We start from the raw sequence: 18591 nt of genomic DNA, 5'->3' as shown, positions 1-18591 counted from the left end.
TCCTGATACGCCCTCACGATGGCTTCAGGATCAGCAGAAAGCCGGCGTCTGGATGCGCCTCGCAGGGGGTCCCGCCGTCATACCGCCATCTTTATTGCTCGGCAGCCCCTCTTTTCGCTGCCCGCCGCCCTTTTGCCCTATGTCTGCCGCGGGACGGGGTGTGCCGCAGTGGTTGAACTGGCGGTGCGAAGCTTCTTGAGAGGTGCTGATGTTGTTAATTATCTGATTAATTGTCTTCCCAGTCCTGCAGGATGCGCACACTTGTCTTACATGCCATTGGGACTTGAGAATCCTCGCCCGCTCCCGCTGAGAATATGGGGTAGCAGTTCAGGTTGGCTGCGGTCATGCTTGTATGTACTGTGTTGTGTATGCAGGTGCATGTCTTAGCATCGTCGCGTCATAAGGGCTCGGTGTCTAAACTGGATGTGGATGTGCTGTGACTTGACGGCATTTCCAAGAACGGACTGGGCTAGAACTGAGCCAGCTGAAGCAGCAGTTGCTGTACACCATGCCGTCTCATGCGTTCACTCATACCTAATGGCATTCCTCTGTGCTTTGATTGACATGGAACATCAAGACAGCAACTGGAAGATGCCCAACCACTGCAAGATGCATGGCAGTGACCTGCCCGGTACCACTTGCTGCAAAAGACGCCCGGCTGCCCTCGCCAAAACAAGCTGGGTCGGTACTTGGCTTCTACATTGAAGCGCTGCCCAACGTCACAGCAGCCCGGGTGCCTTCCGGGTACTAGCCAGCAGCTAGCCGGGCCCCGGTACCGGTACTTTGCGCTCGAGACCCCTCAAGCGGTACCACCCAGGCTGTACCCTGCAGGTATCGAGTGGCAGCTGCAGGTGCAGGCGCAGACTCGCGGGCAAGCGCAAGTCCGCCACCTGCCCCCCAAGCATCCCGTCGGCCTGTGCAGGTGCGGTGCAGTCCAGTGTAGTGCCAGGCAGGTACCGCAGCTCCGGCCTCCAGTCCGTTGCTCCTGCTCTGCTTGGCTCCCGTCTATCGTCTCTCATAGCTCGCGACTTTTCTTCGTCAGCCAGCCTTTCTTGCTCTCCTCACAAACATCGACACAACTCATACAATCTCCCTGCTCCGTGCCCTATTCCTTCTTCCCACTCACCTCCGAATCGTCTTACGAGCTTCTGACAGAGTCGAGAGAGAGAGAGAGAGACAGAGAGAGAGAGCCCTGGCTGTCTTTGCCGGAAAGGCCCTCGATCTGGGCCTGAGTCTGACCAAGCAGCAACAAATACCCATGCATCACATCTCACTGCCTGCGCTATAATTACTCTCCTTACCAGCAACAGCGTCAGCAGCCTTGCGCTGCGGTCAAGCTGCTCGACTGGACGTCGACTGGGCTGACCGGGACTGGACGTCGACTGACCTGGTCACGGCCCTGGCCGAAGCCTTCTCGCGTATATCCCCTCGCGGATCCCGGGCTGCCGCACCGCTCAGCCTCTGGCCCTCGGTGCTAGTGACTAGTAATATCTAGTCGAAGACGCTGGTTGGACCGGCAGCGATTCTGCACATCACCTGTCGGCTGCGTGCTGCTCGGCTCCCTCTTACAAGTATAGCTGGTCCAGGCACAAGGTAGCACCCCCCTCAGCCCAAGACCGACCTCTCCCTGCTTCGTGCCGCTCTGCTGGAGCCCATCTTCAACCCAGACGGTAGCCGAGATCTAGATCAAATCTAACCCCTGGGGCGCGAGGCAATGGCAGACTCCGCATCGCCGCCAGATACCTAGCTCGACAATCTTGCTCTCCTTTCTTGGGTCTGCCGGAGACTTTTCGTCTTTGACCCTTACAAGTATCAACCTCTCAGCTGCTCGGTATCCTGAGAGGCTTCTTTCCTCGCTCCCACCCGCCTCTACTCGACTGGAATTCGACTCGGATCCCGACTAAATCTCTGCTCTCCATCTCGCCCATCCTATCGTTACTCAATGGGCTTGTTGTCGAAGCTACCGCCATGGAAACAGACTCGGATGTAGAACCAGGTGGCTCCATTGCGAACCGGGGACCTGCTGTCTTGGCCGTCACGATAGCTACTCTGGTCCTCGCCTCAGTCTTCGTCTTCGCGCGCATGATCTCTCGCTATTTCATCGTAAAGCGATTCACATGGGACGACCGGACTATCCTCTTGGCCTGGCTCATCTCCTTCTTCTTGTCCTTCACCATCTGCTTGGGCGTTGCCAACGGGCTCGGCAAGCACGATGAAGACATTCCCGCATCAGACATCGCAACTCTTCGCCATTGCGAATATGTCTTCTCTATTCTCTACGTAAGTCTTCGGTCCCCATTCCATGGTGGGAGGACACCGTATTGACGAGCGTACCCAGAATCCGGCCTTGATGGCTACGAAAACGAGCATCCTCATCTTCTACTTGCGCTTGGCTAGAAACACCCAGATGGTCCTGCGCTTCGCTTCTTGGCTGATCCTTGCCATTGTCAACATTGCAGGAATTGTCCTCACCTTCATGAACATTTTCCAGTGCACGCCTGTACAAGCTGCTTGGAACGCCAATTACAAAGGCACGACGAGGTGCATCCCCCTGCTGACCGAGTTTATCTGCGCCGCTCCCGTCAACATCGTTACGGACCTTGCGATTCTTGCGCTGCCGATACCCGTCTTGACCGGCATGCGGCTACCCTCGCGGCAAAAGACGATCCTTGTCGTTACCTTCACTCTGGGTGTCTTTGTTGCCGTCGTGGATGTCGTCCGAGTCTATTATCTTCAGCAGGCCATCACCGACGTCCCCACCGGAATCACCAGCGACCCGAGTTCGAGGTTCGGTGGCCAAGCTGATTTTGCCTACAACGCGTCGCTGGCGCTCATGTGGAGCGCCGTCGAGGTCAATGTCGGCATCACCTGCGCCTGCATTCCCACCTTGAAGCCTCTTGTCCTTCGCCTTCTGCCTGCAATGCTTCACAATCCCAAGAACGACAATATCAGCAGGCCCAGCCCGAGCACCACAAGCGACAAGAGCCAGCGAGGCTCGGACAACCGGTCGGTGGGTAACAACGTGAACAACTCGGGAGTGATGAAACCGGAGCCCGTCGCCCACGGTGCCCTTGGCAGCGGTCGACAAGTCGTCAGCCCCGGTCCGGATGCGCCCATGAGCGCCATGGAGTTCCTGACCACTCCCGATATGACGTCTCTACCCCTTACCTATTCTGCAAATCGCTCCCGCACCACCAACACGCTCTCGACGGACCATTCCTACGAAAACGGCGTCTACTTTGGCTTCGTCAACATGACCAAGCCCAAGAGCATGCTTCGAGCCAACAGCAAGGAGTCGTGGAAATACTGCACCATTGTGGCCATTCTCTTCTTCCTGTGGGGAATTTCATACGGGCTGCTTAACACGCTCAACAACGCTATTGCTGCGGTAGACAACATGAGCACGGCTCAGACGATTGGCCTGACGAGTGCCTACTTTGGCGGCGGCTACTTCTTCGGTCCTCTTCTGGTTGGCGAGTGGATTCTGCGACGTGACGAGCACAGCCGATCCAAGCGTCATCGGCAAAATGACGAGAACATCGGGGGCTACAAGGCGACATTCATCACCGGCTTGTGCATCTATGGCACGGGCACCATCATCTTCTGGCCCTCTGCCGTTACAAATTCCTTTGGCGGCTTCATGCTCAGCAACTTCGTCGTTGGTTTCGGCCTTTCAGTCCTCGAAGTCGCTGCCAACTCCTTCATGGTGCTCTGTGGACCGCCGCAGTATGGCGAAACTCGCCTCATGCTGGCACAGGCCGTGCAGGGCGTTGGCAGCGTTCTCAGCGGCCTCCTGGCGCAAAAGGTCTTCTTCAAGTCGCTCAGCCACGCTGATACGGGTAGCCGAAGCAGCAGCACTACACTGATCAATGTGCAGTGGACATATCTCGGCATCACGCTGCTCTGCGTGGTGCTCGCTCTCTTCTTCTACTACATGCCGCTTCCCGAGGTCAGTGACAGCGAGCTGGAGGAGTCGACCAAGCTGCTGCCCGTTGACCCGACCAAGAAGAGCATTGGCGGTCTGCAGCTGAGAACCGTCAGTCTCATCCTGGCCGTCATGGCCCAGTATCTGTACGTGGCAGGCCAAGAGAGCAACAGCACTTTCTTCAACAGCCTTCTCCTCTCGGCCCTGCCATCACAGCCCAAGTCCGGCATGGGTGCGGCCAGCGGTGCCGTCACTGGGCTATCCGGGCTCGGAGCGGCGGATCCGGATCAGCCGCCGGGCCTGACCCTCTCTCTATCGGATTATCTTACGGTGGGACACACGGCTTTTGCCGTCTCGCGATTTGCCGCCGCCTATCTCACCTACCTTGCGGTCAAGAACCCTCGGCTGCCTCAGCCACGAACCGTCCTCAGCTTCTGCACCTTTCTCTGTTTCTTGTCCGCTCTGCTTTGTGTTGTCATACGACCCTCTAATGCGAACCTGCTATTCATTCCTGCTTGTCTGTTTTTCTTCGCCGAAGGGCCCATTTGGCCTCTTATCTTCGCCATTGGCATGCGTGGCCAGGGCAGAAGAACCAAACGCGCCGCCGCTTTCATTACGATGGGCGCCTCTGGCCCCGCCTTCTTCCCCTTCGTCATGTACGGCATCATCATTCATGGGGGCACTGTACAACATGCATACATCCTCATTGTGGCGATGCAGGTGGTCATGATGGCCCTGCCGCTCTTCCTCACGCACGTCAAGGATGCCCGGCTGATGGTAGACCCACGTCCACCACGCCGCGTGCTACGAAACGAAGGAGAGCGTCCCATGGACGAAGCTGTTTCTGGCGGACTGCTTGCCGATGGAGAGCCTCGTGCTGATCCGGCCACCATTACTACCGATTTCTTCAGGGAGAATGCAGTTGCGGAAAAGCCTCCCCGCGGTTTCTTGGGCGTTGTTTCCAAAGGGCTGAGCGCAAAGATCAATGGGTCTCGCCGTAAGTCTTCGCCTGCACTCGAGGTCGAGCATAGCGAAGGCAGCCTCAGGACGTAGGCTCTTATATGCTTCTAATCTCCCTTTCTGCCCATTGGTCATTTTCATTTCTGGATATATCGCTTTTTTGGTTGTATATATGACGAGGCCACGACTTTGCGTATTTGGCCGGAGTTTGGTGTTGTTGATGGCATGAATGGTTAAGATTATACCCCTATCTCAAATGGAGTCTGGTTCTGGACGTTGTCTGTGGGATACAGACTGGGACGGTTATATAAAAGCAACTATGTACAGTTTCACATGGGCAGGCGTATTATAGATGGTAGATGGCCTTGATACATCCGTGTCCATCTACTTGGCATGGATCTTTGCGTTGACGGATGCTCTCTTGACTCATCTTTGCAAAGTTGCCTCGTGTTGTGAATGACATGATGATATCTACCAAGCAGAATTGATGTCCTTTTCGATAGACGTAAAGACGTCCACGCCCTGTCTCCCCAACGCCGTCGCGATCCCAACGGCCATGGCTCCCACACTGCGCATCCGCTTATATCCCTGGCCGTCGTAAACGCCTCCGACGCCGATGATGTCGAGGTGTGCCAATCGCGGGTCCGCATCGAATCTGCGGCGCAAGATGGCCACGTTGCCCAGCGCGAGGGGGTGGAGAGGCGGGCCGGCCATGCCGCCTATGCCTGCGTCTGGGAGGAGGGGCTCAGGGGAAGAAGAGGAAGAGGGGCCGAGGAGAAGGGATGAGCCGAGGGTGTTTGTTGCCGTGATGAAGCTTAGTTTTGATGCTGGGACGGGGGCTGAAGATGAAGCTGGAGCAGATGGCGAGTGGGAGCCGAGGAGGGCTGAGACGAAGTCGTCGAATTGGCCGGCGTGGGTATATGGTGGGATTTTGATGCCGATGGGAATATCTGAGGCGATGGGCAGAGCGGCGAGGTATGTCGCTAGGGAGGAGGGGGAGTATGCTGGTGGGGGGAGGTTGGGGATGTTGGGGCATGAGAGGTTGATTTCGATGGCTAGCGGGAAGGCTGACGAGGAGGGGGAGGAGGAGGAGGAGTGAAAGAATGAGGAGATGAGGCCGTAGGAGGAGGATATTTCGCTTGGGGAGCCGGTGATGCTTATTATGATTGTTTTGGGGCTTGATGATGCCGGGGAAGTGAAGGAGGATATCATGGAGAGGTATGCTGATAGGGGGAGGGGGCTGTAGCCTAGGGTGTTGAGGGATGCGAGGGGGGTGAGGGTGGATGTTTGGGGGATGTTGTTGGTGAGGGAGTCTTCTGGTGGGCCGGAAAAGGTGCTCGATTTTGTTGCTGTTGCTGTTGTACTACTGGTATTGTTGCTGCCGGGAACCGAGAGGGCAGCGGGATCGAAGAAGGCGTACCGGTGGCGGGAAGGATCGTGGGGGAAGCCGGCGAGGAGGCTCGTCCGGGTGGTTACCGCGCCGAGGGAGGGGCTGCGGAGGAGGGACGTGAGGTGGGTGTGGGATGTGGACCAGGGGGAGGCGGTGTTGAGGAGAGGGGGGTGGATGCGCAATTTGGGTGGCATTTTTTTTTTGATAAGTATTTATTGTACTCTGTTTGTCTGTATCAAGGAGGATGAGTTTCGTTATAGGAGTGAAGGTGAAGAAGGGAGTTGGAAGGTCGAGGGTTGAAGTTTGCTGTGAGTTGTGGTGGTGAGCTGATAAAGCGGGAAACATGTGGGGGAAACGATAAGAGACGGGTTTGTTTTTCCCCACATCTGACGGTCTGGCCCGCGTAGGCGAGACCAAAGGAAAAGGGGAAGCGAAAGGAAAGTATTGGTATTGCCTCATCCTGCTGTTGTCTTTCCGCGTATTCAGTAACACCTTGCGCAAAGAGGAGATCAAGGAGACAGATAAGTAAGCGGACTAAACGAATACTGGACGTTTCTATTGAATAATGAAAACATGCCGAAAAAGACAAATTGGCGTGTAACTAGATCTTTCCATCAGCTGCACCCCGCAGTTCCGCAAGCCTCGCTCTCCTCAGAAACACGATCTGGATCATGCGAGACATCATCACCTTCCCACTTGGCCTCCGTTTCCACCCTTTTACAAACACTCCGAAGCTTCCCAAGTCTCATACTGTTGCTGCGGTATACGCACCAAGTGATCGACGGGCCTGCGAATATGGCAAAACCACATAGGGAAAGAGGGGGGCTTTTCTCCAAGGCGCTTCATACTTGGTAAGCATTTATAAGCCCCCTCCCCCCCATGCCAACGTCCAGAGGGCAGCACTATTGGAGAGAAATACTCGTGCAAGTCCGCCTCTTTCAAGCCTCGTGCTGCGTTTCCGTGCTCTGGCCGGACAGAAATTCGGGTTCACAGTTGGTTTTGTCTTCGTTTTGTGTGCTGATATGCATCCGTGCGTGCGCAGGAGTTGGGAAGCCGTATCTGTACACTTATCCCCGAGGTTTGTGCTCGGTTTTTTTGTCTCGCGACGGGTTCTGCCTCTTCTGTTTGCTCCCCTCCTCCTTGACCCTCTTTGCTTGACTCTTTCACGAGAACACTCTGCCTGCTTCATGCTATATGAACATAAATAGGGCGCACTTTATCTCATCATATGTACATGTTCCGCCGAACAAAGTCAGAAACAACAGATATATATACAAGAGTCGTATCCTCAAGGCATGACTCATTTCCTCCGAAACGACAAAAGAAAAGGGACAACAGGAAAACATGTTGGTATACCATCTCGCCGGAGATGCAAAGAAATGACCCAACTCCAGGAAGCCATGTCAGAAATGAGAACAGATGCCGCAAACGTGACAAGGGAAGAACAAGAAAACACTTTTCTAGCGGCGCACAACATCATGTCTGAAAAAAAAAAAAATAGAAAAGACAAAAGGAAGCAAAAAGCAGAAAAGTTCGACATAATCCGGCATTACCAGCCAAACTGTTCGCAATGCAGCTCGACTCCCGGTCCGTCAGACCGGATGCACGCCGCCGTCGTGTTGCGAACCTGCGCCATCAGGCCGTCCGGCCCGCAACCCAGAACCAGCACGCGCTGCTCCGCCGGCGTCTCGTCGATCATGGTGCGGATCAAGGAGGGCATGTCCGGCTTGCCGCGTCTGATGAAGCTGCTGTAGGCATGCGGCTGTGTCTCTGCGGCGGCGGTGTTCTGTGTCGAGTCGGTTTCGTCTGTGATGGACTTGGAGGATGAGGATGAGGATGAAGATGAGGCTGAAGAGGAGGAGGATGAAGAGGATACGAGTGGCTGGGCCGTCACGGCGGGAACCGCCTTCTCGACGTCGATTTCGGACGGCGGTATGGCGGGAGCCGATTCGAGGCCCGTCTCAGCATCTGCCTTCTTCTCCGATGATCGAGTAACGTACAGCTGGAGCTCCACACGGTCGTCCTTTGCAAGGGTGTCGAGATGCGAGGCGAACCAGTTAAGATGACCTATTGCATCCAAGTCAGCCTACGCCACACTTCACACGGGATCCTGAGGCACTTACTCTCGTACTTGACCATCCAGATAAAGGTAATCTTCTTGTTCAGTTGCTCGGCAGTCTTCGCCTTGAGCATGTTGAGCGCCATGCCAAATGTAAACGTCGAACCGCTTCCACCCGCGACCAGGACGACTCTGTCATATTCACAAGCGTCGGGCAGGGTACCATAGGCGCCCTCCACCGAGGCCTTGACCGTCGCGCCGGGGTGCTTGACGGCATACCGGTGCAAGTCCCGCGTGAAGCCATCGTGGGAGTTGACGACAAACTCGAGCGGCTCCATGGCCGCAATGGTAAAGGGGTGTGTCTCGCATGTCCGCATCGAGGGAATCCACAAAAAGCAGTGCTGCCCCGACACAGCACCCAAGGGAGCCTTCTTAAGGGTCACGCGAGTGCCGCCGTTGGGCAGAGGGGTGAGAGCGGCCGAGTTGTTGGTGCTGTATATCAACAGGCGGGTCATGCGGATCAGGCGGTCGAGCACCCAGATGCCGGCCGTCACAATCACCACGTAGACAATCTTCTCGCCAAAGTTGGGCTGGTGGAGGCCTACCATGACGATGGCGAGGATCCAGAAGCTGATGTGGACGTAGTAGAAGAGCTCGTACCACCACCGGCGGATCACCGCTCCCGCAAACCCGACGATGAAGAAGGACGCGCCGGCGATTTCGCCATAGATGACGCTCTCCTCGCGGAGGATCGCGGTCCGTCCGGCAAGGCTAAAGTAGGACGAGTAGCAGGAGGCATGGATGATGACGAAGATGATGCACATGGAGCCGGCGATTTGGTGCAGGATGTTGAGGCGCTCGTATGACCACGCCGTCAGGAACGCCAGTGGAGTGTTCTTCAGAGCCAGGAAAATGACAACGACGAGATTGGCAACGGCCATCCTGTTACACCGTCAGTATCCCTGAGACGACAGGGGAGCGACTTGGCTCCCCCCCCACTTGCAGAGTCGATTCTGGTACCTACCATGCTGCCCGTGAGGCCAAGTTGGAGTTCATCTTCATGACAGAGTTGTCAATGTCTGTAAAGGTAATGATGATGTTGACGGCCAGGTACAAGAAGACGAGGATGGCATGTCCCCGAGAGGGCAGACCGGGTGCTGTGCGGAGAAGAACATTTCGCGGTTTCCTATCCAATCCCTCATATTAGCTTCCTCGTCACCAAGCCCCCTGCTAACCGTTTTTAAATCCATTGCCAGCAGACTTCAACGATGTATGTTCTTACCGAGAGAGAGCGGCCAAGGTCGAAACCCCCTTCTTTCCCGCATTCGACTTCTGCGCAATACGTCGTCCCAGATGGAAGCAGATGAAGATGGCCGCGAGCCCGACCATTGATCCGATGAATGCGTACATCTGCCGGTGGTTGAGCGCCTCACGGTGCGCAAATGCGCTACTGCTGGTTGGCATGTTGGGCAACCTTGATGCAAAAATAGTTTCGTATAGGAGAAAAGGTCTAGGTCGAAGCGGGCGGCTGTTGCCCAAGGCAGGGTCGAGGCTTGGTTCTCTAACCACCAGAACGAACAGTGAATGAGGGTGCCGGCAAAGCGAAGAAGTGAAGGAAGAGACGTCGTGGTTCGTGACAAGCCCGAGGCTGAGGCTTGCTGTGAAAGTGGATAGAGAGCAGGCGAGTATAACAATTTTGCCGAGCACCAAGGGGAATGTATATGTCCTTCGACGGCGACTATCTATCCGTCAGCGATCAGTCAAAGAACAAAAATGCCAGCCCCTGGCAACCACGCATTGCTCATGCTGATTACATACAGCGTCGCTTTTCGCAGATTCCAAGATTTCTATATTTACCTCCCGAGTGGGATGTTGAAGATAATCTTCGGCTTGACCCGTGCGGCAGCACAGTCCCACTATTTTGCCCTGATATCAAAGTGTTGCCGTTGCAATGATACCTCAGGAAAGGCAACTGCAGCTCGGCCCACGGCTCAGCCAATGCTGGGCAGAGATTGCGAATCTTTTGGGACTCGAGTGATCGTTATCTGACTTGGTTTTCAGATTAGGGAAGGTGAAGGCCGGCTGGATGCTCTGATCACGGTGGTCCCTGCTTCACGATGCCTGTCAGACATATGTTACCCCGGCCCCGACGGCACGGGCGAATAGGGCATGTGTAAGTGAAAACATTCGTGTGAGGATAATGCTTACTTTGTTTCTCAGGAGTTCTTTTGTCAGGCTAGAGACTATCTCGTTGGATATTTGCTGCTGGTTGGATATGATAAGCCTCCGACGAGAGGGAGGCCTCAGACGGGGGGGCGAGAAGGCCGCTGAGCCTACGATTCCAAATAACGTTCAGATGCCGAGCTCAACGCCGGAATATTCTGCTTTCTGTGAGATTTGATGCGAGCAAGAACCCTCACGAGACGAAACGAGCGGAAAGCACAGCTGGTTGGGCCAAGAGTCGAGAGACTACCCACGACATCCAGGACGTCTGCCTTTATGTTTATTCGTCCAGCGACTCGTTTCCTCACCATCAACTCCCCTTCTTTGCAGCCACCCAATTCAGGCGCCCGATGGCAGACTCGGCCCTTGACACAAGCATACATGAGCCAAAGGCCTGGCCCAATCCATGTAAGTCAAAAGCAAGAGCCCACAACAACGAGGGGGGCAAGGTCGCAACACGCCGATCTCTTTTGGCTCCTAGGGGGGGGTGGCAGGTACTCCGAACGAACAGCACTATCCAACCCATCTACTAGCACTTTCATGCTTCGCAGTAGCCTCGAACAGAGCTTGATACTGCAGCCTTTTCCCCCCCTCCACCCCGGAAGGACCATGATGCCATGATCATGTCGATATGAGAAAATCCCTCCCTCCCCCTTCGTTGTTAGCCCCTTCTTGGCCCGGCATCCACGATGCAAGTGTTGGCCCAGCTCTGACTTGCAGAGTTTAATTTCTCTTTCCCCCCTCCCTCCCTACCATCATGCCCTATGAAGTCACAGGGATGGTCTCTGGTGTATTGTATGCTTCATAGGTACGTCCAAGTCTTGAGGATTCGGCGGCACAAATGTCACCATTGCTGGAACGGGTAGGAGCTCGCACCGTGATACGGCGTATCACCCATGACACGACTTGTAAGACGGCCGCCTGCGAGTCGGCATGCTACACTGCAAAGGTTCCCCCCAAANTTGCAACTGGCGGGCATCCCCCCCCCCCCCTTGCTTACACCTTCCGTGGCTGTTGCTGTGGTACTACTTGCTGTCTTTTGTCCCTGGGCTGTAATGGGCACATCATCACCAAAGTCAAACCGAGAGACTTGATAGCCATGCATGCAACTTTGATCCTCCACGAGGGAAAGAATGCGGGGGGTACGTCCCAGCTAAGCCATCTTCTGCCCTGATGATCTGTTGAGGCACCTCGTATGTACTTTGGTTGAGCCTCCGGGGACGGGCCGACTACATGATGGCTCAGAATAGGCCCGTTGATGAGCAGAGAATGTACATACATACATATGCACTAGGATACATCCAGACGTGGTAATGGACAGCATGTTGAGACACGACGCGGCAACCCTGATTTCCACCCCATTCAAGAAGACCAACTAGCTTTTTCTCGAGAATGACGACAAGGTAGTGGCTCGAGATAAAGAGAGAGAAGAAGGTTTTTTCAACGTCGCATTGCAATTTGGCCGTGACTCTATCCCAAAGAGGCAGGCAAAATTTCTCGTATCATTCTAGGCCGCACTGCTTATGGGGGGACAAAATGTTTTCCTCGAGCTCTGGACCTCTCACTTTCCACGGGTATCGCAGCAGACTTTTGCAGCAGGTCATTCACAAATTTCTCGATACGCCGTCAGGGCGTGGTTCGTCTATGTTTGGGCTGAGCAGCTCCGATTCAGCCAGGGAAAATATACCGGCAAGACGTTGGAACGTGAATTTAGCCTCGGGCCCGGCAAAGTTGATTTTAAGGTGAGTTGAGTGAGAGCGGGTGGCTTGTCAAAAGCCCAGTTTTAGCGGCGCTGTCATCTCGAACTCTGCCGGCAAATCTGGCACACGAACTACATGTACCGTAGCTGGCAGCGATTTTAGCCTACGGAAGGAGTTTGCGGCCGTCAGTCTTTATCGGCTTTAGTATTCTTGGGGTGTGTGTGGGCTGTGACAATCATGTAAGGCGCCGATAATAGTTCTCTTGCAAACCCGGGAGGGTGTGTGTGTCTGTGTCTGTGTCTGTTTCCTTCATGTTCTAAGGCTGAGGTTGTGCCTGGCTCAGCAATACATGACTCAACCGAGGAGAAAGGCTGTGGTGCGATTTCAAATAGTACGAGTTATACCTCGGTCCTCAGCAGTCGAATGAGGACGGGTGATCATTTCGTCGGAGGAACTGAAGCTCGTCGACGCCGCTCATTGCTGACCGTGTGGGACCTAAAGGTCATGATGGACAGGGGGGCCAAGCCGGCCGGTTTAGCTGTAGTTGTTATGATTCGAAGGCGTCAAGCAAAAGTAGCACGTCGGCACGAGATGCAGATCTGACAGGAACAGGGCTAGCCGGTCATGATGTATAGCCATATATAGATGTCGGCACCGGGCAGTGCGGAATCGAGATTTGCGTCCTCGACCTACGTCGAGTCGGGATGATTTCGTCCGTAACCCTCCTCTTTTGTCACGATACAGGCAGGCAGTGAAAGAGTGGGAGGACACACGACATGCCTGCTCTCGTGCACGCAGCAACAGCATGGGCATGTGGCCAGTGATCCTTGGACCGCAGGTCGCGGCAGATGATTGCCGCACATCACTGAACAGGCGAGGCAGGGCCTGGCTTAATATTAGCACGCAATCTTGTTTGGCGCTGGCACGATGCAATGCCGGACTCTACTCCGGAGCCGTGCCAGGATCCGCGGACTTTTTTTTTTTTTTGACTTCGCCCATGCGCTGCCTGACGAAAACAAGACACAGTTTGAGCAAGTTTATTAGACAGCCGCTGCCTGGTCCTAGCAATCTGTATGTCATATGGAGCAGTCAACCGACTGGGCGAGGTGCCGCAGAGCAAGCAAGCAGTATCCAGAGTCCGCAGCCCTTGAGCAGTTTTGCAGCATGGCTGTGGTTACAGCGCAGAGGAAGCGCAATGCCTGATGATGTCGCCCGGCACATGACCGCCACTCAGCGCGCGAGGCAATTGAGCATGTAAGTGAAGCCATGAAATCAATGAATGTTCGAGACCCAGGATCAGGATCAACTGCAAAGCCAAAAGCATGACAAGCCTTTTTGACAGGCCGTGGCTCGCCAATCAGGCGCCCGCCCACAGCAGCCTGCAGGGTTACACTGAATTCGGCCCTGTCGACAAAGAGAAAAAGTAATCGGATGGGTGGAAGGGGAGCGGCTCGAGGGGGCAGACAAACAAGGGCTGCGATGGTTGTGTGAAGGCAGATGGGTGTGCGGAAGTGCGAGTTGATTCGAGTTTGCTCATCGTCGAGTCCGTCTGTCGGCAATACTCTCTCCGCACCCCGGAGTTATTATGCGGAGTTTTACGAGGCCAGTTTCCCCGCTATCGAGATCAACAGGAAAGGATTCAATGTGATCCAGACCTTGTTGTTCTTTGTTTGTTGAAGGCTTCATGTTTTGCTTGCCATCTTGCGGGGTGCGGGGAATGAAATGGATGCCGCTACAGCGACATGCAGAAGAATCAGACCACCGAGGGAAGACGGTGCTTGAGGAGAACCGGTTTGTGTCTGTTTGGGTGGTAACTCCGGCGATGGAGGTAATGATGTGTCAACTCGGGTGCCTTGATGATTCTGCCGTCTACTCATGATGCCTTCAGAAGCTCAAGATCGCGGCGTTTGTGGACGAGGATCAGCATTCGAAGCAGTTGGAATCGGTTTGATCTCGACGAATTCGTAGAGCTGCCTCTGCTTATAAGACATATTTGTAAGGCGAGGGGCCAATGGAGAGCCCCCTTGGCCTAATGGTTAAGGCGCAAGACTTCTATTAGCGTTGGAAAACCCAGCGTCTGTTAGAGGAATCTTGAGATTGCCAGTTCGAGTCTGGCAGGGGGCTTTGTCAAATTCAGACGCCATTCGTGGCTCTCGCCGCTCAACTTTTTGCTCTTTTCTCGCCCAGAGATTTCAGAATTTTTCTTCTTCTTTTTTCTTCTCTGTTCACCCATAAACATCCAGCTCCAGTGTTACAGGCTATATTCTAATCCCTCGAACAGGTCTAGTTCATGCTCGCAATTGATAAGAACAAGGAACCTGGAAGTAATCGCTCGCAACTCATAAACGCCGTGGTCAAAAGCCTACATTACAGAACTCGTCAACAGGTCCTTGCGGTCTTGCAACTGGCGGGCATTGACATAGCTCTAGGTTGACCACTTACCCTAAAATGCCCCGAGTTGTTTCTCAGCACCGGGAGGGTTAGGGTTACACATGTTCCCTACTCCATCTATCGCGGTCGTAGCCAGTGCTGTGAGAATGCCTTTCGTTTCTGATTCCATATGCACTTATAACATATAAAACTGAGTCAAGGGCCGCCTGTTCATCTCACGCCTTGAACAATCGAGAGCAAACTGTGTAATTACGCTCAGCAAGATATTGTGCCCTTCAGACATTGCATTGCTAGGAGAAATATACACTATCCTGTTCTATGACCTCGAGACGATTTGCGACCAGCGCTCCATTCATCACGCTTCACAGTATCCCCCCTCAACTGTGAAGATGCAATCTATGATGCCGTGTAAGCTGAAATGTTCTAGCCAGAGAACGTAGTCTCAAAAGATATGGGAGACATCTCGTCTTCACTCACAGATCAACCATTCCTCCCCTCCAAGAATTACGGATAGACCATGACCTTGGCTACCTTAGCTTCTTGCTCTCACTATAACACATGCGCAGGTCGCCAGAGCCTCTTACCCGCCTGAGCTCCGGATTCCGCTCGCCCTCCATCTTCTGCCTGCTGAAGCTCTGCAAGCCCTGCAACCAGTAAATGTCCTGCGAGTCGACCGTGCTGGCCATGTAGAACCTGTAGGCCTCCTCCCACCTGCCCAGGCCCCTGTAGCAGTGGGCCATGTAGAAGTTGATCTTGGACTCGATGTTGGTCATGCCCTCGGCGAACGCGATGACGGAGGCCTCTTCCGCCTCGCGCAGCGCCTTTCGGAATTGAGGGGGCCGCTCGCCCAGATACGCTCTGCAGGTGGCGAGGCGGTCAAAGATGCGCTTCTTGACCCAGCTGATGTCTTCGCCGTCGAGCTCGAACAGTCGGTCGAACATCTCGGCTTCTTTTTCTGTGCTGACTGAACTTGATCCGCTGGCCATGTTGGAGTGTAGACTGCCTGGTTTTTGTTTGTTTGTTTGTTGCTGTTGTTGTTGTTTTCTCTTTCTCCTTCTTCTTTGTATGCAAGCTGCCGAGGCTCTCTTCAGCTTCCCGCGAACGGTTCTGAAGGTCCAAAGCCACGGATCTCCCCGAACTCTTATAGGCTCATGGCGCTCGTTGCTATTCACAGGTTCTTGAATATGATGCAGATTCACCGCCAGGGAACATTTTCGTGCGCCTCTGTGGTAGCTGTTCAGTTGTTCAAAACGCTGAGGTGATCAAGTGACACAACATGCGGCTGGGGGGTTGTCGTAGAGGCCAAAGGCAAAACAAAGATGTATTCAGGAAAACGGCCCATACAGATCGTCATCGAATCACCTTGACATGGATCGAAATGGCATCTCGGGCAGGAGGCAGCCGACATTGTACGACCACGGCGGCACTGGCGCTGTCACGCTTCGGATCATATAGCTGTTCAACGTACGCAAACACCCAGGTTGTGTGTGAGCTGTGTGTGATACCTTGTGCCAAAGGATACATTATGAGAAAACAACATCATTGAATGGCTGAACAAAGATGAACACAGCAGAATCGCCAGTATTCAGAATTTGCTGGATGATCTTTATGATTTCTGTCAGGATCCTCGCGGCTAGAAGGACTTCCCGTGACAGAGAAGTGAAGGGAAACGGACCGGCCATTGACATTATCTGCAAAGTATGCCCACATCATGATTGGCAAACGAGTAGTAAAAGGTGCCCATTCTTCCAAGCACCCAGAAACATAGGTCGATGCCACTTGGATAGAAGTGAATCTCATTGAGCAAGTCAGGCCCAAGCAGGTAGTAGGTAGGAGAGCTGTTTGGTTGTTGAACAGAGTTCGTTTGCACGAAGAAGAGTAGGTCAAAACGATGGAGCGAAATGGAGGAGGAGCGAAAGAGTCAACCGTAGACATACCTACAAGTATAACAAGAAAAAAGAAATAAGAAAAAAAAAACGTTGAATAGAAAAAAAAAAGGGAAAAAAAAAAGAATCGATTGCGCACTGGTGAGCATTGCTCCCGGCAGGGCTTGAACCTGCGACCTTCGCATTACCAACACTTAGCTCGGAAGCTGGAGTATTAGTACGAAGCTCTAACCAACTGAGCTACGGAAGCGCATACGAATCCGGGAACTGGTGGGTTTGATCCACACTCCCGATTGTTGACCGGGTGTGAATTAGTCTTGTTTATGCATGATACGCAGCTGGTCCGTGAAGTTGGGAACTTCGCTCCCCCCCCTTTCTCCGACGTGGAAGATGTGCTCGGGGGGGTCATCTGCGCGTAATATGAGGACACAAGAAGCCTGAAGTAAGTAGAAGACATAGGAGTCTTTATAGCCTGGCCACAGGTTGACGAATTTAAGCTGTGAGCCCTCATGCTTCAAGTGGGTGGAGAGTGCATGTATGCTTCTACTCTTTAGGCACTCCTCCTCTGTCGATCACTCATGGAGCTTGGAATCTGTCATGGAATTATTGTTTCATTACGAAGCAACCATCTCTTCGGGTTGAGGAGCGCTAAGCGCAACGTAATAGCTATGACAACTACATAACTCAAAGGAGTAAAAGGCTGAACAAGCAGCATGACAACTTGGGGACAGAAGCGCAAGCTCAAGCAACGTGTGCTTCATGGAAACAGTGGGATCTCCTGCGTCGAGCAGTGAATCCCGCCGCCCAGCCTGGGCAACTCGTCAATGAGAACAGGCAAGATCCTCCGCTCGTCTCCAAACACCCTTTGCGCAGTCCGAATAGCTGCGGCGTCGTGAGCTGGATCACCAAACTGGGGCAAGATGACACCTCCGTTTACCAGCAAATAATTGACATAGCTTCGCACGGCGCGATCGTCGTTGAAGCCTCCGCCCTCAAAGAGATCCTCGTCAGGTTCCTCTATTTCGAGGATCTCAAACGGACGCCCCTGTGCGTCAGTTGCGGAGCTGAGCATCTCCAAGGCCTCCTCATAGACGACCGTCCAGTCCGTGGGCTTTTCCTCGTTGGCTTTGCTGAGGACGATGACGCCGGGACGGACAAAGCGGACGAGGGCGTCAACGTGGCAGTCGGTCGAGTCCAGACCCGGTCTGCCCGGGATCCAGATGACCTTCTTGACGCCGAGAGTACGAACAAGTTCGTCTTCAATCTCCTGGCGAGACTTGCCGGGATTTCGATTGTCATTGACAATGGAGCTCTCCGTTACCAGGAGAGTCCCGTCGCCATCGGTCTCCAGCGCGCCGCCTTCAGTCACGATGGACGTTTCGACACGCTCCATGTTGATGTCTTTCAGGAGGTTTCTTGCCAGGTCCACAGTGGTGGGTGTGGGATACTTGCCGCCCCAACCGTTGAAGTTGTAGTCAAGGCCGACAAGGCTGCGGTCGTCGCCGGGGCCTTCCTTGATCACAAAGACGGGAGCAATGTCTCTCATCCAGAGGTCCATGCTATCTCCTTCAACGCGGTGCACTTTAATCGGGAATGGGGTATCAATCTCGGCGAAGTATGCTTCGGCCTCTTCGACTCGCTCGGCTCCAACAATTACGGTGACAGGCTCGAAGTGGGCGATGGCGGCGGCGATGGTCGAGACCTCTTGGGTTGCTTTGACCAGTCTCTCTGGGTAGTCTTTGAGGATTCCCTCCCAGCCTGGCCAGCCCATGATGATCCCTTTTTGGGGAGCCCATTCGGCTCGGCGTTGAAAGGTTACGTCAGACATGCTTGAAAACGATATGTTTGTGTACACGAACGAGGTTTTTGAAACGAGCAGTACTCGAGCAAAGTTCTAGAAGACTGTTGAAGATGGCAGTTGGAATGAAGCTCACGATTGCCTTTCCGTTGTCGCGAGCAGTGCAAGGTCTTTATATCCGTCTTCTGTGCTGACTCTGTTCTTCTTGCTTCCAGCAATTACGTATGAGGCGGCTTGATCTATCATATATGATAATCGC

At 53.9% G+C, this 18591-nt stretch overlaps 5 protein-coding genes across 5 annotated transcripts; 1 reads left to right on the top strand and 4 right to left on the bottom strand.

Moving 5' to 3' along the window:
* Positions 1-1968: 1968 nt before the first annotated feature.
* Positions 1969-4978, top strand: CCMA1212_003466 (L-fucose-proton symporter; the record flags this gene model as incomplete). Its single annotated transcript, XM_073700812.1, has 2 exons — positions 1969-2280; positions 2339-4978. 2 exons carry the CDS (start codon positions 1969-1971, stop codon positions 4976-4978), a joined length of 2952 nt encoding a protein of 983 aa, XP_073560708.1.
* Positions 4979-5356: 378 nt separating this feature from the next.
* On the bottom strand, positions 5357-6469 carry CCMA1212_003465 (Dihydroorotate dehydrogenase; the record flags this gene model as incomplete). The annotated part of the gene is made up of 1 exon (XM_073700811.1): positions 5357-6469. One exon carries the CDS (start codon positions 6467-6469, stop codon positions 5357-5359), a length of 1113 nt encoding a protein of 370 aa, XP_073560352.1.
* A 1355-nt stretch (positions 6470-7824) lies between these two features.
* CCMA1212_003464 (Ferric reductase transmembrane component 4) lies at positions 7825-9798 on the bottom strand (the record flags this gene model as incomplete). Its single annotated transcript, XM_073700810.1, has 4 exons — positions 7825-8342; positions 8399-9276; positions 9359-9520; positions 9617-9798. The coding sequence occupies 4 exons, from the start codon at positions 9796-9798 to the stop codon at positions 7825-7827; spliced, it is 1740 nt and encodes a 579-aa protein (XP_073560353.1).
* A 5377-nt stretch (positions 9799-15175) lies between these two features.
* CCMA1212_003462 (uncharacterized protein) lies at positions 15176-15634 on the bottom strand (the record flags this gene model as incomplete). The annotated part of the gene is made up of 1 exon (XM_073700809.1): positions 15176-15634. One exon carries the CDS (start codon positions 15632-15634, stop codon positions 15176-15178), a length of 459 nt encoding a protein of 152 aa, XP_073560183.1.
* A 1657-nt stretch (positions 15635-17291) lies between these two features.
* On the bottom strand, positions 17292-18305 carry CCMA1212_003460 (Agmatine deiminase; the record flags this gene model as incomplete). The annotated part of the gene is made up of 1 exon (XM_073700808.1): positions 17292-18305. One exon carries the CDS (start codon positions 18303-18305, stop codon positions 17292-17294), a length of 1014 nt encoding a protein of 337 aa, XP_073560354.1.
* Positions 18306-18591: the final 286 nt, after the last annotated feature.

This window comes from Trichoderma ghanense, assembly GCF_004382785.1.
Source record: "Trichoderma ghanense strain CCMA-1212 chromosome Unknown scaffold_3, whole genome shotgun sequence".
NCBI classification, from domain to species: domain Eukaryota; kingdom Fungi; phylum Ascomycota; class Sordariomycetes; order Hypocreales; family Hypocreaceae; genus Trichoderma; species Trichoderma ghanense.
The sequence above is the reverse complement of the archived record's forward strand: the minus strand, read 5'-3'. Positions and strand labels throughout refer to the sequence as shown.